We start from the raw sequence: 24926 nt of genomic DNA on the forward strand, positions 1-24926 counted from the left end.
TTCATGAGGTCGTCACCTGAAATGGTTTTCCATCAGTCTTCAGGAGTTCCCAGAGGTGCTGAGCACTTGTTGGACCTTCTGTCTTCACTCTGTGGTCCATCTCATCCCAAACATCTGGACTGGGTTTAGGTCAGGTGACTGTGGAGGCCGGGTCATCTGGCGCAGCCTCCATCCCTCTTCTTGGTCAAACAGCCCTCACACAGCCTGGAGGTGTGTTTGGGATCATTGTCCTGTTGGAAAATAAAAGATGGTCCAACTAAACATGAACTGGATGGGATGGCATGTTGCTGCAGGATGCTGTGTAGCCGTGCTGGTTCAGTGTGCCCCACACCATCACACCTCCTCCATGCTTCACAGAGGGAACCATGCACGTAGAGACCATCGTTCACCTTTTCTGTGCCCACAAAGATTCGGCAGCTGGAACCAAAGATCTCACATTTGGACTCATCAGACCAAAGCACAGATCTCCACTGATCTGATGTCCATTCTTGTGTTTCCTGGTCCAAACAAATCTCTTCTGCTTTTTTAGCAGCTATTTGTCCATAAAGTCCTGATTCACACAGTCTGCTCTGAACAGCTGATGTAGAGATGTGTCTGCTACTAGAACTCTGTGTGGGATCATCTGGGCTCTAATCTGCGGTGCTGTTAACTTGTGATTTCTGAGGCTGGTGACTCAGATGAACTTCTCCTCAGCAGCAGAGGTGACTCCTGGTCTTCCTCTCCTGGCCGGTCCTCATGTGAGACAGCTTCCTCGTAGCACTTGATGGTTTTTGTGACTGCACTTGGGGACACATTCAAAGTTTTTGCAATTTTTCGGACTGACTGACCTTCAGTTGTTAAAGTGTCGTTTCTCTTTACTTAGAATTCATATTATGGCAAGAACCAATCAGCTAACAGTTGTCAAACAGAGCTGTCAGCTGTGTACCAACCTGACTTCTGCACAACACAACTGATGGTCCCAACCCCATTAACAAGGCAAGAAAGTCTACAAATGAACCCTGACAAGTCTCACCTGTGAAGTGAAAACCACTTCAGGTGACGACATCATGAAGCTCACTGAGAGAAGGCAGAGGGTTTGCAGCGCTGTCAACAAAGCAAAGGGTGGCTACTGTGAGGAATCTAAAATATGAAACATATTTAGAGTTATTTCACACTTTTTTGTTTACTACATGTTCCATATGTGTTCATTCATAGTTTGATGCCTTCAGTGAGAATCTACAATGTAAATAGTCATGAAAATAAAGAAAAAACATTAAATGAGAAGGTGTGTCCAAACTTTTGACTGGTAGTGTAAATTCAAAAGTCATAAGAAAAATCCATCAATATATCAGCGTGGATGTATTAAAGGCAGATCTGAGGTCAGCTCGGTGCTAACGGCTGTCGAGTCACCGACTTTGGAGCAAACACGAGATATACAATTCAAGCTACTTTTGTCTTTATGTCTCCACTGTAAAAAGTGTTTCTGTGATCTAACGAGCAGAGGAGCCGAGACGAGTTATTAAAGACTGAAAACAAGAAGATGGATCTCATTTCAGTTTCTGTAGCTGAAGAATCAACCATCAGAGCTGCTGGATTTATTTCTGTTCATCAACAGAAGCTCAGAGATAAACTGAGAATCTGACCTGAAGCAGAAACATTCACAACAAACTCCGTTTGGATTTTCTTAATTTCACTGGATTGACACATTGATACATTTGTTTGGGTGAAAAATACCCAAAAGAAAGAAAAATAGAAATTATAGTTTCAAACAAAAGAAGCTCTCATCATCATCAGCCTGGAAATAAAAACAACAACACAACATGAAGTTCAGTTGTTTTTCCTCTGATGAGTTTCCTGAAATCTCATAAAAGATTTATTATTGTATAAACAAGCTTCTGAGAACACAAACTGTTCAGAACTCCATTTAGACTTTTGATGTTTTGTGATTCAGTAACAGACAGACGAGCTGAAACAAACCAGCAGAGTTCAGAACAGACGACTTTACTGCAGCAAGACAAACAGGAAGGAGCTGCTAAAAACAGCAGGAAGTCAGGATCCTCCACAATAAGAGTCCAAAATTCCCCCTCAAAAAAAAAAAGGAAAAAATAGAAGTTTCCACAAACACCTTCACTCATCTTTATCATCATCATCATCATCTTCGTCGTCGTGTTCCCTGTGTTAAAATCAGTCTGTTGGTTCAGAGTTCATGGTTTCTCCTCCCAGTGCATCATGGGAGCCACGCAGTGACCTTTGACCCGCTGCTCAGTGTCAGTCTTGTCATGTGAAGTCAGTTCACCACATGTTTTAAAGTCTGCGGCGTCTCAGAGCCCCGCCCTTCCCGCGGCGGTCAGTGCCCGTCATTGGGAGGGGGCGGGGCCTCTCCCAGTGGTCAGAGTGGCTGCTTGGCTGAGTGTCTCTGCGGCAGCTGGCGCGTGATTGGTCAGAGGGTCCATCAGTCGCTGTCAGAGCCGACGGCTGACGAACCTTTCCTCTTCCTCTTCGGAGCTTTGGGTTTCGAGTCCTCCTCCTCCTGAAACACAATCATCAGAGAGGATGCTGATCGTACAGGTGATCGAAATGGAAATCTATTACAGTTATGATGTGAAGCGTGGCGTGAAGCGTGCGTACCGAGGCGCTGCTGGAGGCGCTCTCCTCTTCATTGTTGGTGGGCGGAGCTGCTCCTTTCCGTGACCGTGGCGACGAGGCTGGAGCTTTACGGCGAGACTTCGGAGGCTTCGCCTGAGAGTCCTCGTACTCCTCAGCCAGAGAGAACAGGTCGCTGAACCTGCAGCAGGAAGTGACATCAGCACCTGGTATGATGTCACTCAGAGAGAGAGAGACACAGTGTGTGTGTGTGTGTGTGTGTGTACCTCATCTTGTGTGCTTCATCACAGCTGGCCTGTACGTGCTGCAGAGCCTGAAGGATCGGTGTCTGAGTGAAGACTGAAAAGACAGTGATCAGTGATCAATAACCAGTCAATAACTGTGTGTGTGTGTGTGTGTGTGTGTGTGTCTCACAGTTGTTCTTGGTGTTGCTCAGACTCAGCCTCAGGTTGTCCATGTGCTCCAGGATCTGTTCCAGGGTCAGCTGAGCCAGTTTACTGCTGGAGCTCCGGAGGCTGAGGACAGACAGAGACAAGTCCTGTTACTGAGGACAGGAACCCGTCTCCACGAGGACTGGACCACATCAGACCAGGAGCCTCTAAGAGTCCTCACCTCTGCCTCTCAGAGTCCTCACCTCTGCCTCTAAGAGTCCTCACCTCTGCCTCTAAGAGTCCTCACCTCTGCCTCCAAGAGTCCTCACCTCTAGGCCCCTCTAAGAGTCCTCACCTCTGCCTCTAAGTGTCCTCACCTCTGCCTCTAAGAGTCCTCACCTCTGCCTCTAAGAGTCCTCACCTCTGCCTCCAAGAGTCCTCACCTCTGCCTCTAAGAGTCCTCACCTCTGCCTCCAAGAGTCCTCACCTCTGCCTCTAAGAGTCCTCACCTCTGTCTCTAAGAGTCCTCACCTCTGCCTCTAAGAGTCCTCACCTCTGTCTCTAAGAGTCCTCACCTCTGCCTCTAAGTGTCCTCACCTCTGCCTCTAAGAGTCCTCACCTCTGCCTCTAAGTGTCCTCACCTCTGCCTCTAAGAGTCCTCACCTCTGCCTCCAAGTGTCCTCACCTCTGCCTCTAAGTGTCCTCACCTCTGCCTCTAAGAGTCCTCACCTCTGCCTCTAAGTGTCCTCACCTCTGCCCCTAAGTGTCCTCACCTCTGCCTCTAAGTGTCCTCACCTCTGTCTCTGCCTCTAAGAGTCCTCACCTCTGCCTCTGCCTCTAAGTGTCCTCACCTCTGCCTCTAAGTGTCCTCACCTCTGCCTCTAAGTGTCCTCACCTCTGTCTCTGTCTCTAAGTGTCCTCACCTCTGCCTCTAAGTATCCTCACCTCTGCCTCTAAGTATCCTCACCTCTGCCTCTAAGAGTCCTCACCTCTGTCTCTAAGTGTCCTCACCTCTGCCTCTAAGTGTCCTCACCTCTGTCTCTAAGTGTCCTCACCTCTGCCTCTAAGTGTCCTCACCTCTGCCTCTAAGTGTCCTCACCTCTGTCTCTAAGTGTCCTCACCTCTGCCTCTAAGTGTCCTCACCTCTGCCTCTAAGAGTCCTCACCTCTGCCTCCAAGAGTCCTCACCTCTGCCTCTAAGAGTCCTCACCTCTGTCTCTGTCTCTAAGAGTCCTCACCTCTGTCTCTAAGAGTCCTCACCTCTGTCTCTAAGTGTCCTCACCTCTGCCTCTGTCTCTAAGTGTCCTCACCTCTGTCTCTAAGAGTCCTCACCTCTGCCTCTAAGTGTCCTCACCTCTGTCTCTAAGTGTCCTCACCTCTGCCTCTAAGTGTCCTCACCTCTGCCTCTAAGAGTCCTCACCTCTGCCTCTAAGAGTCCTCACCTCTGTCTCTAAGTGTCCTCACCTCTGCCTCTAAGTGTCCTCACCTCTGCCTCTAAGAGTCCTCACCTCTGCCTCTAAGAGTCCTCACCTCTGTCTCTAAGTGTCCTCACCTCTGCCTCTAAGAGTCCTCACCTCTGCCTCTAAGTGTCCTCACCTCTGCCTCTAAGTGTCCTCACCTCTGCCTCCAAGTGTCCTCACCTCTGCCTCTAAGTGTCCTCACCTCTGCCTCTAAGTGTCCTCACCTCTGCCTCTGCCTCTAAGTGTCCTCACCTCTGTCTCTGCCTCTAAGTGTCCTCACCTCTGCCTCTAAGAGTCCTCACCTCTGCCTCTGCCTCTAAGTGTCCTCACCTCTGCCTCTAAGAGTCCTCACCTCTGCCTCTGCCTCTAAGTGTCCTCACCTCTGCCTCTAAGTGTCCTCACCTCTGCCTCTAAGTGTCCTCACCTCTGCCTCTGCCTCTAAGAGTCCTCACCTCTGCCTCTGTCTCTAAGAGTCCTCACCTCTGTCTCTAAGTGTCCTCACCTCTGCCTCTAAGTGTCCTCACCTCTGTCTTTAAGAGTCCTCACCTCTGTCTCTGTCTCTAAGAGTCCTCACCTCTGTCTCTAAGAGTCCTCACCTCTGCCTCTGTCTCTAAGAGTCCTCACCTCTGTCTCTAAGTGTCCTCACCTCTGTCTCTGAGTGTCCTCACCTCTGTCTCTAAGAGTCCTCACCTCTGTCTCTAAGTGTCCTCACCTCTGTCTCTGAGTGTCCTCACCTCTGTCTCTAAGAGTCCTCACCTCTGTCTCTAAGTGTCCTCACCTCTGCCTCTAAGAGTCCTCACCTCTGCCTCTAAGTGTCCTCACCTCTGCCTCTAAGTGTCCTCACCTCTGCCTCTGTCTCTAAGAGTCCTCACCTCTGCCTCTAAGTGTCCTCACCTCTGCCTCTAAGAGTCCTCACCTCTGCCTCTAAGAGTCCTCACCTCTGCCTCTAAGTGTCCTCACCTCTGCCTCTGTCTCTAAGAGTCCTCACCTCTGCCTCTAAGAGTCCTCACCTCTGCCTCTAAGAGTCCTCACCTCTGTCTCTAAGAGTCCTCACCTCTGTCTCTAAGTGTCCTCACCTCTGTCTCTAAGTGTCCTCACCTCTGTCTCTGAGTGTCCTCACCTCTGCCTCTAAGAGTCCTCACCTCTGCCTCTAAGAGTCCTCACCTCTGCCTCTAAGTGTCCTCACCTCTGTCTCTAAGTGTCCTCACCTCTGCCTCTAAGAGTCCTCACCTCTGCCTCTAAGAGTCCTCACCTCTGCCTCTAAGTGTCCTCACCTCTGCCTCTAAGTGTCCTCACCTCTGTCTCTGAGTGTCCTCACCTCTGCCTCTAAGAGTCCTCACCTCTGCCTCTAAGAGTCCTCACCTCTGCCTCTAAGTGTCCTCACCTCTGCCTCTAAGAGTCCTCACCTCTGCCTCTAAGAGTCCTCACCTCTGCCTCTAAGTGTCCTCACCTCTGCCTCTAAGAGTCCTCACCTCTGCCTCTAAGTGTCCTCACCTCTGCCTCTAAGTATCCTCACCTCTGCCTCTGTCTCTAAGAGTCCTCACCTCTGTCTCTAAGTGTCCTCACCTCTGTCTCTGAGTGTCCTCACCTCTGCCTCTAAGAGTCCTCACCTCTGCCTCTAAGAGTCCTCACCTCTGCCTCTAAGTGTCCTCACCTCTGCCTCTAAGAGTCCTCACCTCTGCCTCTAAGTGTCCTCACCTCTGCCTCTAAGTGTCCTCACCTCTGCCTCTAAGAGTCCTCACCTCTGTCTCTGTCTCTAAGAGTCCTCACCTCTGCCTCTGCCTCTAAGAGTCCTCACCTCTGCCTCTAAGTGTCCTCACCTCTGCCTCTAAGAGTCCTCACCTCTGTCTCTGCCTCTAAGAGTCCTCACCTCTGTCTCTGTCTCTAAGAGTCCTCACCTCTGCCTCTAAGTGTCCTCACCTCTGCCTCTGTCTCTAAGAGTCCTCACCTCTGTCTCTAAGTGTCCTCACCTCTGTCTCTAAGTGTCCTCACCTCTGCCTCTAAGTGTCCTCACCTCTGCCTCTAAGAGTCCTCACCTCTGTCTCTAAGTGTCCTCACCTCTGTCTCTATGTGTCCTCACCTCTGCCTCTAAGAGTCCTCACCTCTGTCTCTAAGTGTCCTCACCTCTGTCTCTAAGTGTCCTCACCTCTGTCTCTATGTGTCCTCACCTCTGCCTCTGTCTCTAAGAGTCCTCACCTCTGTCTCTAAGAGTCCTCACCTCTGTCTCTAAGTGTCCTCACCTCTGTCTCTATGTGTCCTCACCTCTGCCTCTAAGAGTCCTCACCTCTGTCTCTAAGTGTCCTCACCTCTGTCTCTAAGTGTCCTCACCTCTGTCTCTGAGTGTCCTCACCTCTGCCTCTAAGAGTCCTCACCTCTGTCTCTATGTGTCTTCACCTCTGCCTCTAAGTGTCCTCACCTCTGCCTCTAAGTGTCCTCACCTCTGCCTCTAAGAGTCCTCACCTCTGCCTCTAAGTGTCCTCACCTCTGCCTCTAAGTGTCCTCACCTCTGTCTCTGCCTCTAAGAGTCCTCACCTCTGCCTCTAAGTGTCCTCACCTCTGCCTCTAAGTGTCCTCACCTCTGCCTCTGTCTCTAAGAGTCCTCACCTCTGCCTCTAAGAGTCCTCACCTCTGCCTCTAAGTGTCCTCACCTCTGCCTCTAAGTGTCCTCACCTCTGTCTCTGCCTCTAAGTGTCCTCACCTCTGCCTCTAAGTGTCCTCACCTCTGTCTCTTGCGGGGCTGGTTGTTGTTCTTGATCAGCTGGGCCTTGATGTGTTCTCCCAGCGTGTCATCATATTTGGAGGCCCAGTGTCTCAGGATGCTGGTGGTGAATTGGTCCTCAGGGTGACAGGGACGACTCAGGACCATCTTCACCATCTCCTCACTGGGCCTGGGACAGATGGAGGGACAGACGGGGACATAAGAGAGGACACAGAGACCTGTACCCTGATGAAAACATGTTGGTCTGTGTGAGTCTTACTTCTCTCTGCGGAGCTGCAGCAGCAGACAGGACAAGGCCTCTGGATGTTCTGAAGACACAAAGACAAGATAAGAAGAAGAGTCAGCTGGATCAGACTGGAGGACAGAGGATGTCTCCTGGACACTGACTGATGTGTCCTCACCTTTATACTTGAGGTGCTGCAGGATGGGAATGATGGTCTCCAGAGGAATACTGTGAGCTAGAAACAGCTGCCAGGTGCTGTACTGCTCAAAGGTCTCCCAGTCCAGAGACTGAACTGTGGACACACAGGAGGAAGAGGACATGAGGACACCATGTCCAATATGTACACAGCATGTAGCTTCTGCCACCAGGGGGCTCTCTTTCAACACTAAACTAAAGATGGGCTGGGAGAGTCGGACGGAGCACAGCGGGCCAGAGTCGGTGCAGATCCAGAGCAGCTGAAGGAATCAACACTCTAATCTAATCCAGAGCTGTGTACTGACGGGAGGACAGAACTTCTGTTCACCAGCCTGAGTCTGATCCAGAGCTGTGTACTGACGGGAGGACAGAACTTCTGTTCACCAGCCTGAGTCTGATCCAGAGCTGTGTACTGACGGGAGGACAGAACTTCTGTTCACCAGCCTGAGTCTGATCCAGAGCTGTGTACTGACGGGAGGACAGAACTTCTGTTCACCAGCCTGAGTCTGATCCAGAGCTGTGTACTGACGGGAGGACAGAACTTCTGTTCACCAGCCTGAGTCTGATCCAGAGCTGTGTACTGATGGGAGGACAGAACTTCTGTTCACCAGCCTGAGTCTGATCCAGAGCTGTGTACTGACGGGAGGACAGAACTTCTGTTCATCAACTGGACTGCAGTTACAAACATTACAGTCCTTTCACATTAAAAGTCTCAGTTGTCTACAATTTTACTGTGAAAATAAAGTATTTTGATGTAAAATGTACTTCCTGAATGGACAATAGTGTGAGATTGTGTGTGTTTGTGTGTGTGTCTCACTCAGGATGTTGAGCACTGAGTCCTTCCTGAACATCACCAGGTTCCCCATCATCACATGACACATCAGCTCCTGTAACTACACACACACACACACACACACACAGAGACAAGCTGAGCTACAAAATACTGCAGATGGAGATAATCAATGGTTGTAGGTATTGATCAGTTACCTGTGTGGAGTCAATGACAGCTACGATCATGTTGAGCAGCTCGCCACTTCTCAGCGTCTCATCAGGAAACTGAAAACACATCATGTCACATCATGCGACCGCACACAGACAGCAGTGTGTGAGTGTGTGTGTGTGAGTGTGTGTGTGTGTACCTCGGTGTAAATGGACGGGGTGAGGTAGCAGAGCAGCCGGACGTCATCCTCCTGACACGCCTTCATGTCCATCATCAGACAGGTGTGCAGGTCACCGAGAGCCGTCGCCTGAGCGAAAGACTCGTACAGCATCATCTTACCGTTCGCTGCTTTACTGCACGCACAGATTTACAACAGAGTTAACTAGAGAGAACAAACATGTGACTTGTGACACAAACGAGCATCCTGTCTCCGAGCAGACGCCTCACCTGGCTTTGAGGTAGTACAGCAGGTGATATCCGATCTTGGGCTGTTTCTGGTAGAACTCAGCCAACATGTCGAGCAGCACGGAGAACCCGCTGTTATCCTCCTGCATGGTGACCAGGTTCCTGAACACCAGACACACCGGCTTAGAGATCGACTCCTCCAGGGACCTGAGAGACACACAGGTGATCAGACAGACAGGTGATCAGACAGACAGCAGCTGGTTGTGAACACATCGTCAGTTTGAGCTGATCCAACAACTGAACCGGTAACACATCATCACCAGACTCCCTTAACACATGTAGCGATTTAAAGAGTTGTTGAGTTAAAACAAACTTTCTAACGTAGTGAAACTGTGTGTGTGACAGATTGTAACTCATTGTGTCCTTGTTGTAAATTCAGCATTAAATCTTTCAGCTGAAGTTGTTTGTCTCCTTGTAAAAAGTGTCAGTTTGTGGCAGCATGTCTGTACCAGCCTGTCTGCTTCTGTGTCTAAAGTGCTAAAGTCTTACCTGCCAACATTGATCAGCTGTTTGAACACACTGTTTACACTGATGTCACCATTTACACTCCATTTATGAAAGAAGAAACATGTTATTGATCTAAACATGTCACATGTTACAAAGACACTAAACAGCAGGTGGTCATGTGTCTGTGGTTGTCATGACGACAGTGAGTCTTACTCCTCAGTGATCTCCTCTGGCAGGACGTCGCCTCTAAAATGATCTTTAAACAGTTCAGCCAGACAGGAAGCGAGTGCCGACATCTGCTCCGTGTCAAAGTCCTCCTGCAGAACAACACACAAGAGTCAGTTTAGCAGAATAGATTATAGTACAGTAGAGTACAGTAGACTACATCAGAGTACAGTAAACTACAGTAGAGTACAGTAGACTACATCAGAGTACAGTAGAGTACAGTAAACTACAGTAGAGTACAGTAAAGTACAGTAAACTACATTAGAGTACAGTAAACTACATCAGAGTACAGTAGAGTACAGTAGAGTACAGTAAACTACAGTAGAGTACAGTAAACTACATCAGAGTACAGTAAACTACAGTAGAGTACAGTAAACTACAGTAAACTACAGTAGAGTACAGTAAACTACAGTAGAGTACAGTAGAGTACAGTAAACTACAGTAGAGTACAGTAAACTACAGTAGAGTACAGTAGAGTACAGTAAACTACATCAGAGTACAGTAAACTACAGTAAACTACAGTAGAGTACAGTAAACTACAGTAGAGTACAGCAGAGTACAGTAAACTACATCAGAGTACAGTAAACTACATCAGAGTACAGTAAAGTACAGTAGTAGTAGAGTAGAGTACAGTTAACTACAGTAGAGTACAGTAAACTAAATCAGAGTACAGTAGAGTACAGTAAACTACAGTAGAGTACAGTAGAGTACAGTAAACTACATCAGAGTACAGTAGAGTACAGTAAACTACAGTAGAGTGCAGTAAACTACAGTAGAGTGCATCAGAGTACAGTAGAGTACAGTAAACTACAGTAGATTACAGTAAACTAAATCAGAGTACAGTAAACTACATCAGAGTACAGTAGAGTACAGTAAACTACAGTAGAGTGCAGTAAACTACAGTAGAGTGCATCAGAGTACAGTAGAGTACAGTAAACTACAGTAGATTACAGTAAACTAAATCAGAGTACAGTAGAGTACAGTAAACTACAGTAGAGTGCAGTAAACTACAGTAGAGTGCATCAGAGTACAGTAGAGTACAGTAAACTACAGTAGAGTACAGTAAACTACATCAGAGTACAGTAGAGTACAGTAAACTACAGTAGAGTACAGTAAACTACAGTAGATTACAGTAAACTAAATCAGAGTACAGTAGAGTACAGTAAACTACAGTAGAGTGCAGTAAACTACAGTAGAGTGCATCAGAGTACAGTAGAGTACAGTAAACTACAGTAGAGTACAGTAAACTACATCAGAGTACAGTAGAGTACAGTAAACTACATCAGAGTACAGTAGAGTACAGTAAACTACATCAGAGTACAGTAGAGTACAGTAAACTACAGTAGAGTACAGTAAACTACCGTAGAGTACAGTAGAGTACATTAGAGTACATAAAACTACAGTAGAGTACAGTAAACTACAGTAGATGACAGCAGAGTACAGTAAACTACATTAGAGTACAGTAAACTACAGTAGATGACAGTAGAGTACAGTAAACTACATTAGAGTACAGTAAACTACAGGAGAGTACAGTAAACTACAGTAGAGTGCATCAGAGTACAGTAGAGTACAGTAAACTACAGTAGAGTGCAGTAAACTACAGTAGAGTGCATCAGAGTACAGTAGAGTACAGTAAACTACAGTAGAGTACAGTAAACTACATCAGAGTACAGTAGAGTACAGTAAACTACAGTAGAGTACAGTAAACTACAGTAGATTACAGTAAACTAAATCAGAGTACAGTAGAGTACAGTAAACTACAGTAGAGTGCAGTAAACTACAGTAGAGTGCATCAGAGTACAGTAGAGTACAGTAAACTACAGTAGAGTACAGTAAACTACATCAGAGTACAGTAGAGTACAGTAAACTACATCAGAGTACAGTAGAGTACAGTAAACTACAGTAGAGTACAGTAAACTACCGTAGAGTACAGTAGAGTACATTAGAGTACATAAAACTACAGTAGAGTACAGTAAACTACAGTAGATGACAGCAGAGTACAGTAAACTACATTAGAGTACAGTAAACTACAGTAGATGACAGTAGAGTACAGTAAACTACATCAGAGTACAGTAGAGTACAGTAAACTACATTAGAGTACAGTAAACTACAGGAGAGTACAGTAAACTACAGTAGAGTGCATCAGAGTACATTAGAGTGCAGTAAACTACAGTAGTGTGCAGTAAACTACAGTGGAGTGCATCAGAGAACAGTAAACTACAGTAGATGACAGTAGAGTACAGTAAACTACATTAGAGTACAGTAAACTACAGTAGAGTACAGTAAACTACAGTAGAGTGCATCAGAGTACAGTAGAGTACAGTAGTAGTAGAGTAGAGTACACACTGACCTCCAGGATCAGGTCGACGATCTCCTGCATCACCTCACACTGAGTCTCTGTGTCACTGAGGAGAATTATTGAGAATTATGTTATCGACTTCAGACATCAGATCAATAAACCCACAGTGAACAGATGTGACCTTTGACCTCTCACCTGGTTTTCTGCAGCTGCTGCACTTTCTCCTTCATGGTGTCATCCAATTGGTCGAGCCAGGGTGTGATGTCAGCCGGCTCCTCTATCACGGCCTCTTTGATTGGATGGAACCTGAACTCCCTCTTCTTTCCTGCACAGTGATTGGTCAGACAGCAGTGTGATGTCATCAATAACATAAACTAGTTTTATTATGAAGGTCTACCTGAGTTTCTTGCTCTGACTGTGCACAGATCGACTGTTTGCAGGATCAGCTTCAGCTCCTAAACATTTTTACCTGCCGCCCTCTTCTCTTTATTGAGCATGTGCAGCTTTGCACAGAGAGCAGAGGAAGTGAGAGGTCTCACTCCTGGCCTGCTTCCATTAGTTCAAGAAACACTTGCTGTGTCCAAATTCAGGGTATGCATCCTCTGAAGGACCCGGTCTCTGAAGGACTCGGCCTTTGTGGTCTTTGAAGGCGAGTCCTTCAGAGAGACCTTGTTAACCTCGTCAGCCGTTGTTAAATGTGACGGTCTAGCCTTTGGAGCATTTCCTGGTTGCATCACCAGATGTTTTACCTTTACGTCACGATTTCTGCCGCCCAGGCCCGCAAAAGTGACGATCTACGCCACGCGATGTCGCCATTTTCTCTCTTTCTTTCTTCTTTTTTGGGGGAGCAAAGAATCTTGGGATATGTGAGGCCACGAAGGATCGTAGCAGTGAAAGAGAGAGAAGGAGCATCTGGAGGAGCCTTCAGACTGGGACAGCCTTCATGTGGCGTTGTGATGTAACCGGCCTTCAGATGCTCCTCTGAAGGATGCAGAACTGAACTGAGACACAGCAATCGTGTTTATGTTTCTTCTTTAGAGTCAGGCCAGTGAAGGTCCACTACCCCTCGTGGTGTCTTACTGGCTCCGGGCAGTCGTTTCTGTTGAGTTCTGTTAACTGTATCATTCTGGGCTGAACTGGTTCAGTGCAGTTAAACTGGTTCAAGCTGGTTTAGCATCAGTTTTCTCGTCACCTTTGTTGTTGACTTCCTCCTCGTCATCGCTGAACGCTGCCTCCGTGTTGTCATAGCAACCCTCTTCCTTGTCCAACATGTGGTTGTCCATGTCCAAGGAAACGGACTCCTCCATTTTAACTGCAGACCACACACACACACACACACACACACACACACACACACACAATGTTTTTACAGACTCAAACCAACAGTGAACACATCTCTCCTGACAAATACTGTTGATGTTGTGTGTGTGTGTGTGTGTGTGTGTGTGTGTGTGTGTGTGTGTGTTACCCTCAGTCGGGGGGGAGGGCGAGCTGCAGAACTCAGGGAATCTCTCTCTGAGCATCGAACGAAGCTCTCGGTCCAACTTTGGGTTATCAAACAGTGGAGCGAGGTGACTAAGAGACAGATCAATAATCAATAATCAGTGTGTGGTTGGCTGACAGGGTGAACAGTGACTGTGTGTGTGTGTGTGTTCCTTACGCCAGCACTCTCTTCTCCATGATGAAGGTGAGCGAGTTAAAGACGCCCTGACGGACCTGAGACTCCAGAGGAGGAAAGAAGTGAGGGATGATCTGAGGGAAGACCACAAGGAGGGAAACGAGACGAGGAGGGAAACGAGGAGGGAAACAAGGAGGGAAACGAGGAGGGAAACGAGGAGGGAAACAAGGAGGGAAACGAGGAGGGAAACGAGGAGGGAAACAAGGAGGGAAGAAAGGTAAACACTGATTTAAAATCAGTAATGAATGAATTGCAGTTTGAACTGGTTTATTCTGGTTCATGTTGTCATCCTGCTCGTCTCCAGGGTATATACAGCAATTCTTAAGTTGAATTTAATACCTTTTAATACCTTCATAATATTTTTTAATACCAACACGACTTCGAGCTGCAACTGTAGTGGCAACCTGTCGAACTTCAGTGTTGGGGGTAACTAATTATAAAGTAACAGATTACTGTCATTTTGTTACTTAACTTTCTGAGTGAGAAAGTGTAGTAATGCTTACAATTATCTATCAAGTAGCTATTATTACTGGATACTTTTTTGCCTCAATAAAAACACTAATCTATACACAATTATTTGTTATATAATCCTAACCCACGACAAAAGATTATTTCATTGTTATGTGTAAGAAGAGCACACAGCACTTCTCCGGGGCCGGTCTGGGCCCTTTTAATGGTGACTACTGGTGACATTTTTGGAGAAAAAAATTCATTTTCAGAATTTCAGAATCACAATCTAAGACACAAAATAGTGTAGAAGTTGACATTACTGCTTGAAAATATGTTCACCTCTTGAGCATTAGAGAACTTTTTTACCATTATTTTCTTTATTATTATATATTTTTTATGGAAACAGAATCTGTTTCAGAAGTCAGTGGGCCACATGACAAAATAAAATACAATGACAATAGGTGTGTCTCATTTCTCCAGTTTACTAATACAATCTGCTGCTGGTTTGGAGTCACTGGGTCACATGACATGGAAGATATCGAAAATACTGCAATTATTTTGTATTAATATATTTATGTTAAAGGTCCCATATCATAAAAAACAGGTTTTCTCTGCTCTCAACATATAGCTGGTCCTCCCTGAGCCTGCCAACTCCCTGAATGAGGAAAACCAGTGATTCCTGCATGGTCTCTGCAGCCCACCCACTGGTAACACGGAGCTCCTACAGGCTGTTCAGATTCTACTCCTTTCGTTACGTAACGAAAGGAGTCATTATCATAGGCCAGCCTCCTCTGCGTGGTGATAGGAGATATCAGAGAGGGGCGCGTTCATCCCCGCGGTGAAGTTCGGTGTGTCCAGCGGAGAGACAGCGGTGTTTCACAACGTTGTCGCTCAGAGCTAGACACGCAATTGCTCTGTTGTTGGTCGTAATAATCAACATAAGTGCCTATATTCTGTCCCAGCTACAGAACAACAGAAGAGACCGTGGTTGTGTTTCATTTTTAATGACAACGTGCCGGCTGCGGTTCGTGTTAGCTTGTATGTGTGTGCTAACCACTTCACATCGGACTGCTTCAGTAACGAGGGTCAGTACAAAGCTGGCTTTGCCTCGACACTGACCCTCGTTAAAGGATCAGTCTCAACCATACTGGACCCAGCAACTGCACCCGAGCCACAGATAAGTGTCGCCGCGGTTTGATAGTATTTACAGTTGCCAACGAGTATGGTGAAGTCAGCTGGAAACTGGCTAACTAGTTAGCTCCACTTCAGTCCGCTATGTTATGGCGTTTGAAGCGAGTTTAATGTTAATAATATTACTTTGGAGCTTGGTTGTCACAGTAGAAAGTCTGGAAACATGTGCAGACTGGAGACAGAGACGATGCGAACAGTGTCCAAGAGTTTGGAGACTGTGTTGGAGACAAACACAGCTTTCGCTAGCTGTTAGCCATTAGCTACATGGTAGTAACTGTAACAACACATACACACAAACTAACATTATTCAGCCACACTAACCATTCTGAAACCTCCTGCTGCAGCCGCAGAGTCTGTACTCCTTCCGGAGCCTCTCCTTCTGGGTCCGATTCTGGGTCAAACTGGTTCGGTTGAACGAAAAAATCTCCGCGAGCCATAGTGTTACATCCACCGTAAACATTAGCGCATGCTACCGTTAGCATAAGGGACTTCCCCTCCCTGAGAGTGACGCAGCAGGCGAGGCTCCCCAAGTAGGCGTTGACAGACGCAGCTCATTAGCATTTAAAGGTGCAGGCACAGAAACAGGCTGCTGTGAACAGAGCTCAGCAGAGCGACTTTTAGACAGCTGGAGTTCAGGACCACGGATGTGTTTGGGGCAATACATATCGAATACAGAGTTGTTGGACCTCAGACAGCTGTGTGACATTGATGAAAAACAGTATAATATGGGACCTTTAAGTTATTTAATGACGGTCCCTAAATCAGTCTCCAGTGAGGTGAGCTGACCGTCCTCCTGCTGCTCACACTGGGAGAACCTCAGTAAAGTCTCAGCTGGACCCGAGTGAACATCCGCAGAATATCCAACCTGAAACTAACTTCACCCCGGTTCGATGAGTCGCCTGCTGCAGCCTTTGAATAGGATGACGAGGATTTCAGTCACTCAACACCAACCTGTGCCTTGCGCACTCCCATCCAGGTGATATTCATTGTGTTTTTACAGACGTGGCAATAAGCCTCTCGCCTGTCACCAACTACTGGCCTGAGCCAGTCTTTGAATCTCGAGTCCTCTAACCAGAGGTCCGAAAAATTACATTTCCCCATGACTTCGTCAATAGTAGCGAACTTTTGCCAACTTTTGGCAGCAAGCCAGCCGTGTGCTATCCAGCTGGATCATAGACTGAGGCAGTAATAATTTTACAGCGTCGCACACTGTCTGACGTCACATCATCGATACCTCTCAGGTCCTACTCGCACATATAATTTATATAAATAAATTCACGAGATTTTTAGGAGATAGGCCTGCACTTACCACAAATGGAAAAAACTCAGAGAGAAAAGCTCAAAAGAAATTCCTCTCACTGGCCTTGTGTGTTGCCAGGAAGTGCATCGCCGTCACATGGAAGTCGGACTCCCAACTTTCTATAGCAAAGATGGATCTCAGAAATAAACAGCTGTGTTCCACTTGAAAAAATTACATATACAATCAGGAAAGACTATAATACTTAGAGAGATGTGGCAGCCTTATTTGGCACATATGGACACACTGTCTGCTCCCATGGTGGACGGGTTGTAGATTTGCTGGCTCTTTGCCCTCAGTGCTTTCTGTTTGTCTGCTTTGCCTCTCGACTCCTTTTATTTTTATTATTGTTACTATTTTTGCTCTCCCTCTCTCTGTTTGTGGGTGGGTGGGCTGGGGGGAGGGTTCTGGAGTTGTGTGTTTGTGTTTTCATGTATATTTTGTCAAATTGAAAGGCAAAAATAAAATATTCAAAAAAATAAATAAATAACATCTCATAGTTGGGATAGTGGTTCGAAAATGTAATACCTCCTCAGATGACGTTTATTACTTTTTAATACTTTTTAATGGCCTTAATTTTTGCTTATTTCATTTACTACCTTTTACAACCCTGCAGACACTCTGGTCTCCTAACGTCTGATTTAATTTGTGATACAATAACATTCTACAGCTCCAACACCTGTGAGCACATCCAGACCAGAAACCAGATCCAGGTTCACGTCGTGTGTGTGTGTGTGTGTGTGTGTGTGTGTGTGTGTTACCCTGCACATGAAGTCCAGCAGTGTGGCGGTGATGGCAGGATGAGGTTTCATGGAGTGATGCATCACCAGGATGGCAGGTTCTGAAACAACACCACACTCGAGGTTTACGTCCTGTCATGTTTAACATTCATCACATTTATTATGTCGCGTTCGTCTCCGTCACTGTCGTGTGTGTGTGTGTTAGTGCTGCACGATTAATCAAATCGCAATCGCGATGTCATGCTGTGCAATTATGTAATCGCATAAAAGACTGCGATTTGCGATTTAATGTAAACAAATATGCATGTGTGTGCCTGTGAACAGGACTCTCTCTTTTAAAAAAAAAAAATGAAAATCTTTATCTAACATTTTGAAAAATACAGACATTCAACATGTAGCCTACATGAAAATAGAGCCATATCAGTACAAATATTACAATGAACGGGACTATCTCCCGTGTGGTGTGGAGCACAGTGACGCCACATCCACACTGTGTGCAGCTGCAGCTGCAGGTATCATCACGTTACTACTCGGCTTTCAGCAGAGCAGAGCAGCCAACATGGACGCCGAGGAGGAACTCAAGGAGGGACAAGCTCAGTTGGTAGCGAAAAAAAATGCAACTTCTAATATATGGCGATACTTTGGATTCAGGTACGACGACACTGAACAGCAAGATGTGCTGTGTAAAACATGCAAAGCTAAAGTCATTTCGTCCCATCTATATCAACACTTGAAACACCACAAAGAAAAATACGAAGAATGCATTCAAATGAAAGCCCAACAAAGTAACGTGAAAGATACAACTGAAAAACGCCTGAAACGACCACAACAACGGACCACAATTACGGATACATTTGCAAGTGTCCCTCGTAATCGCAATCGCAATATAGTCCACAATAATCGCAATCGCACATTTTCATCAAATCGTGCAGTACTAGTGCGTGTGTGTGTCTCACCTATGTTCATGATGCTGTCTTTCTCAGGGTTGAAGAACAGCCAGTCATAGAAGAGAGCCAGCTTGGCGTTGGATGCAGCAACGTTCGACTGGAGACACAGATGAATCGATCATTCAGTTAGTCATTTTATCAGATGGTGACCATCAGAGAGAGTGACAGCATGAGGCCACGCCCCCTTACCGTGCAGGTGGTGAGCAGCCAGCCAATGATGGCCCAGCGGGGCAGAATGTCAGAGCTCAGCACCTCATTGGATGGATGGACCACTCCACAGATGTAGCGAATGAGATCGCAGCGCAATGATTGGCTCTCCGCTGTGGACAGGTACTGTCTCTGAAACCAGTCCTGGTACCGCTTCTGCTGCCCGAACCGCACCTGAGCAGGTAACAGGTAACACATCCAGTCAGAGAGGTCAGAGTGTTATATTTCTAGTTAGAAGCAGTTCTAGTCCAGGTGAACTGAGTCATCAACATCTGTGTGATGAAGGTACAGGTGGAGCACACCTGCTGTGACCAAGGCCGAGTCGTGAATTACTGCCAGAGAATGATGATGTAACATGTTGTCATCATTATCATACGAGTTGTTGAGCAATGGTTTGTGAGGTCACAGAGACCTTTGACCTCAGAGTCCAAGTGGACATTTGTGACAACTCTAAAGAATTCCCTGCAGCACATTCAGGATACACGGTGAACGGGACGGACCGCATCAAAACGGTTAAAAGACGCCTCTCACTGCTGAAACTCTCGTGTGTGATTGGTCCTCACCCTGGAGGTCATGAACAGCAGCTTGGTCTCCATGTCAGGTGTGAGACGACAGGCCAGAAACTTCCTGGAGGTCCGGGCTGTCAGGAGCTGGAGAACACCTGGAACACACCACAGACGTCAGGGAACTAAGAGAGTCAGAGGAATTCATAACACTGCCTGCACCCTGAGGATTGTGGGTAACGTAGTCGTACCAGTGAACTGAGGACTAAGGACTTGTGGATTGTGCAGAAGGTCTTTCCACACCAGCTCCATCTCTGGGATCCGAGCAACGTTCTGTAGCAGACGGACCAGATCTCTGCCGATGATCAGACACTCCATGAACTGATGAGAGAGACGGAGATCAGAGGGGGCAGCAACACTTCCCTCACTTCCTTTTTACCTTTCCCCCACTTCCTCCCTCGTTACCTTCTCCCCACTTCCTCTTTACCTTCTCCCCACTTCCTCCCTCGTTACCTTCTCCCCACTTCCTCCCCTCGTTACCTTTCCTCACTTCCTCGTACCTTCCCCCACTTCCTCCTGTTACCTCTCCCCCACTTCTCCCCCTTACTACCTTCCCCCACTTCCTCTTTACCTTCTCCCCACTTCCTCTTACCTTCTCCCCACTTCCTCTCGTTACCTTCTCCCCACTTCCTCTTACCTTCGCCACTCCCCCTCGTACCTTCTCCCCCTTCTCTTTACCTCCCTCACTCCCTCGTTACCTTCTCCCCCACTTCCTCTTTACCTTCTCCCCCCCCCCTTCCTCATTACTTCCCCACTTCCTCGTTACCTTCTCCCTCACTTCCTCATTACCTTCTCCCCACTTCCCCCCTCGTTACCTTCTCCCCACTCCTTCCTCCCCATTCGTTACCTTCTCCCTCACTTCCTCGACGTTCTCCCCACTCCTCGTTCCTTCTCCCCACTTCCTCTTACCCCCACTTCCCACTTCCTCCCCGTTACCTTCTCCCCACTTCCTCATTACCTTCTCCCCCACTTCCTCCCTCGTTACCTTCTCCCTCACTTCCTCATTACCTTCTCCCCACTTCCTCATTACCTTCTCCCCACTTCCTCCCTCGTTACCTTCTCCCTCACTTCCTCGTTACCTTCTCCCCACTTCCTCTTTACCTTCTCCCCACTTCCTCTTTACCTTCTCCCCCTTCCTCCCTCATTACCTTCTCCCTCACTTCCTCTTTACCTTCTCCCCACTTCCTCCCTCATTAACTTCTCCCTCACTTCCTCATTACCTTCTCCCCACTTCCTCCCTCGTTACCTTCTCCCCCACTTCCTCTTTACCTTCTCCCCACTTCCTCTTTACCTTCTCCCCACTTCCTCCCTCATTACCTTCTCCCTCTGTTCCTCTTTACCTTCTCCCCACTTCCTCCCTCATTAACTTCTCCCTCACTTCATCATTACCTTCTCCCTCACTTCCTCATTACCTTCTCCCCCATTTCCTCTTTACCTTTTCCCTCAGCATGCTGATGCAGAAGTCAACCTCCTTCTGGCGCAGAGTCAGCAGGTTTGGCGCTCCGTGGTCCACGATGAGACGCAGGTAGGTGTAGACCGACATGGCGATCAGCATCCCGCTCTTCAGTACCCACTCCCTGAACACAGAGACAGTCAGCTGATCAACATGAAGGCTTCACTGAGGAGGAAACATACTGAGTCATGTGTGTGACAGACGTACTTCTGGTCCAGAAGGATGTCGAGGACGCTCTCGGCCAGCCAAAGGTTCTTAGAGGAAATGTCTCCACCTGAACAAGAACACACATGAAAACACCAGATACTGACAGCACAACGTACGTGTACGTGTGTGTGTGTGTGTGTGTGTGTGTCAGACCTGCAATCTGTTTAAGCAGCGTCATGACGACTCCGTCAGCTCCCATCATGCCGCTCTTCACCAGCTCTCTGACCAACCACACCAACTGCAGAGACATTAATATTATGTTAACCTGTGTGTGTCAGTCTAACTGTATACACCTGTGTGTGTCAGTCTAACTGTATACACCTGTGTGTGTCAGTCTAACTGTATACACCTGTGTGTGTCAGTCTAACTGTATACACCTGTGTGTCAGTCTAACTGTATACACCTGTGTGTGTCAGTCTAACTGTATACACCTGTGTGTGTCAGTCTAACTGTATACACCTGTGTGTGTCAGTCTAACTGTATACACCTGTGTGTCAGTCTAACTGTATACACCTGTGTGTCAGTCTAACTGTATACACCTGTGTGTGTCAGTCTAACTGTATACACCTGTGTGTCAGTCTAACTGTATACACCTGTGTGTCAGTCTAACTGTATACACCTGTGTGTGTCCGTCTAACTGTATACACCTGTGTGTCAGTCTAACTGTATACACATGTGTGTGTCAGTCTAACTGTATACACCTGTGTGTGTCAGTCTAACTTGTATACACCTGTGTGTCAGTCTAACTGTATACACCTGTGTGTCAGTCTAACTGTATACACCTGTGTGTCAGTCTAACTGTATACACCTGTGTGTGTCAGTCTAACTGTATACACCTGTGTGTGTCAGTCTAACTGTATACACCTGTGTGTGTCAGTCTAACTGTATACACCTGTGTGTCAGTCTAACTGTATACACCTGTGTGTCAGTCTAACTGTATACACCTGTGTGTGTCAGTCTAACTGTATACACCTGTGTGTGTCAGTCTAACTGTATACACCTTGTGTCAGTCTACCTGAGTACACCTGTGTGTGTCAGTCTAACTGTATACACCTTGTGTCAGTCTAACTGTATACACCTGTGTGTCATTCTAACTGTATACACCTGTGTGTCAGTCTAACTGTATACACCTGTGTGTGTAGTCTAACTGTAGAACACCTGTGGTTCAAGTCTAACCTAGTATACACCTGTGTGTGTCAAGTTCTAACTGTATACACCTGTTGTGTGTCCCAGTCGAACTGTATCACCTGTGGTTGTCAGTCTAACTGGTCTACACCTGTGTGTGTCAGTACTACCTGTGTAATGTGTTGTGTCAGTCTCAACTGTATACACCTTGTGTGTGTCAGTCTAACTGTATACACCTGTGTGTGTCAGTCTAACTGCTTTATTACACCTGTGTGTCAGTCTAACTGATACACCTGTGTGTGTCAGTCTAACCTGTATACACCTGTGTGTGTCAGTCTCACTGTATACACCTGTGTGTTGTTCAGGTCTAACTGTATTACACCTGTGTGGTCAGTCTACCTGTAGTACACCCTGTGTTGTCAGTCTAAACTGTATTACACCTGTGTGGTCATTTCACTGTATACACTGTTGTCCAGTCTAACTGTATACACCTGTGTGTGTCAGTCTAACTGTATACACCTGTGTGTGTCAGTCTAACTGTATACACCTGTGTGTGTCAGTCTACCTGAGTACACCTGTGTGTGTCAGTCTACCTGAGTACACCTGTGTGTGTCAGTCTACCTGTGTTCGGGGGACGTCCTGCAGCTTGAGGAACTTCTCCATCAGGATCTGATTGATCTTCACCAGGATCACGTTCATTCCATCTCTGTTGACCAGCGTCAGGTCTCTGTAACACTGTCACACACACAGTAATGTCACAGTGATGTCACAGTGAGGTCACAGTGATGTCACACAGTAATACTGATGATGCGATGTTGTCTCACCCTCTGGGCCTGGGTGGGCTCTGTGAGGACCAGTGTGAAAAGACCCAGACACACTTCCTCATGCTGCTGCTGACCTTTACACACCTGACAACAGGTAACAGGAAGTCACACAACAACACTTGTGTACTGCAGTAACACAGTTAATGCACAGTCAGTCACATCAGCGGTTCGCTTGAAGGTACAGTAGTCCACTAGCTAACCCTGTGAGTCATCGCTACATCTCCAAGACACAAATACAATGTGAATATCAATTTGGCAGTCACACAGTTACTGTTTAAACCAAACTCCATGTAACTTTCACTGTATTTAAGAACACAAGTTTTAGTGTGCGAGAGTTTCAAACCCTGTTAGTGACTGTGTGAAGGGCTTGAATCAAGTTCAGTTTTCTGTGTGGTAGCACTAGTGAGTGTACAACTTTAAAGTCCCTCAGCAGAGATGCAGTCTGTGATTGAAATGTTAACGAGCATTTCCCCGAGTTTTTAGCTCAGTAAACATGTTCTAGTTGCAGTATTTGATGCAGTCGCTGTAGTACTGTTGTAGAACTGTGTGGTGTGAAACTTACATTAGCGGTGAGCGCATCGTTGGCTTCTCTCTCTGACAGCCCATTGGTTAACGACTGGACGATCCCAACACACCGTTCCAATCTCTGCACACACACACACACACACACACACAGGTGAATTAACCTGCAGACACTCATCAGCAGAGAGTGTACAGACAGTGAACACATCATCACCACACTCACACTCAGTCAGCTAAGTGAAGCAGCTCGGGTCAGAGGTCACTCTGATGCTGTGAGAATGTTTCCTTCCTGTCAACTGTTCTTCCTTAATGTGTCAATAAAGTTATATTGTCTCCTGTTCCTTCTGTCAGCATCTCACACTACATGTCAAAACACGAGCAAGGCGCATGCGCATCTGCCACTTTTTAGGTCTCATCCATATGTTTACGTAGGATTAGCATGCTAGGCTAACACTCGGTCAACGGTGTGTGTCTCTATGCTCACCGTGGGGTCTCTGAGTACACACACACCATTCACACCTCTCACCTGTCTCACCTGTCTCGCCCTGCGGTTTAAAACACCAGCACCATGTTTACACAAGCTTTGCTACCACTGCTAGCCACCTGCTAGCCATGCTAACTAGCCTGCTAGCCGACGTGCAGGTTCACAGAAACGGTTCCATCACGTCTCTTTGTATCCAAACTGCTCCTAAACTGCTGCTGTCTGCCTGTAAACCTGCTCTAACCGGACCAATCCCGGGTTATGTTTTCTCTGGCCCGCTAAAACCGGGTCAGCCTACCTCTTCCAGCTCGTCTTTAGCGTCCAGCTGGGTGGACACCAGTAGCCGGCCCTGCGGCTTCGCCTTCGCCGGTGCAGGCTCCATCTGCTCCCGCCGCGCCTCGCCGGGCCCCGCGGAGCTGAGACGGACTGGGACTCCGGGTTCTGGGGGGGTTCTGGATGTTTCTGTCGGTGTAACGGGGAGTTTGTAGCTCCAGTCGGTGCAGGAGCCTCCGGGTGGGACGGTTCGTTCGGTAACGGGGTGTTTTTCAAACTTATTTTGGGACAGCTCTCACAGTCCAACCACAGGAACATAACGGACATCCGCAACGGGCGAGCGGAGGAGGGGGCGGTGTCACACAGCCGGCGAACCAATCAGCTTACTGAGAACTCTGACTGATATCCTTAGAGACCAATGACAGGAGAGGAAATCTGGAGCCAATCCTCGGCCTGCTCTACTCGAGACCATCTGCATGGAAACCTTTTATAACTTGTTTACAGTCGTTACTTACTGGTGACTTCAGTAAAAGTACTCTGATTACAGAGTAAAACGACTCTGTTACTGGTGACTTCAGTAAAAGTACTCTGATTACAGAGTAAAATGACTCTGTTACTGGTGACTTCAGTAAAAGTACTTTCACATTCAGTTAATCAGTGGGTGAAAATAATCTGTTACTGTATCAGATTTACATTTTAGTCCTTTTGTGACTTGCAGTAATTCATACATACACTCACACACTGATGGAGGCGGCTGCCATGCACAGTGCCGACCAGCACATCAGGGGCAGTCTGGGGTTCAGTGTCTTGCCCAAGGACACTTCAACACGCAGACCAGGGGAACCGAACCAGCGACCTTCTGATAAGAAGATGCTGCCTGTACCCCTGAGCCAGAGTTACATTTAATCACTGCTCGTTTATTAATAACAAACGTCGCCAATATTTAATATTTGTGTGGAAGCAACATCTGAGTGATTATTTAATCTTTTATCAGTTTATTAATGCAGTACTTGTGTGTACTCTCTGTACTGTACAGACTGGA

The 24926-nt window shown here is 47.0% G+C and overlaps 1 protein-coding gene across 1 annotated transcript; it reads right to left on the reverse strand.

Annotated features, from left to right (window-relative positions):
• Nucleotides 1-1805: 1805 nt before the first annotated feature.
• Nucleotides 1806-24244, reverse strand: ints3 (integrator complex subunit 3). The gene is made up of 29 exons (XM_030410598.1): nucleotides 23910-24244; nucleotides 23171-23254; nucleotides 22609-22692; nucleotides 22406-22519; nucleotides 20813-20897; nucleotides 20660-20726; nucleotides 20435-20576; nucleotides 19191-19320; nucleotides 19000-19097; nucleotides 18419-18610; nucleotides 18239-18326; nucleotides 17304-17383; nucleotides 13587-13678; nucleotides 13395-13501; nucleotides 13119-13238; nucleotides 12122-12251; nucleotides 11978-12032; nucleotides 9616-9719; nucleotides 8938-9102; nucleotides 8690-8843; nucleotides 8538-8606; nucleotides 8368-8443; nucleotides 7534-7647; nucleotides 7392-7440; nucleotides 7134-7301; nucleotides 2998-3098; nucleotides 2850-2922; nucleotides 2608-2764; nucleotides 1806-2509 (listed from the first exon to the last, which is right to left on the reverse strand). Exons 1-29 carry the CDS (start codon nucleotides 23991-23993, stop codon nucleotides 2432-2434), a joined length of 3060 nt encoding a protein of 1019 aa, XP_030266458.1. The 5' UTR covers nucleotides 23994-24244; the 3' UTR covers nucleotides 1806-2431.
• Nucleotides 24245-24926: the final 682 nt, after the last annotated feature.

The sequence above is a fragment of the Sparus aurata genome, unplaced genomic scaffold (assembly GCF_900880675.1).
Source record: "Sparus aurata unplaced genomic scaffold, fSpaAur1.1, whole genome shotgun sequence".
Taxonomy (NCBI): domain Eukaryota; kingdom Metazoa; phylum Chordata; class Actinopteri; order Spariformes; family Sparidae; genus Sparus; species Sparus aurata.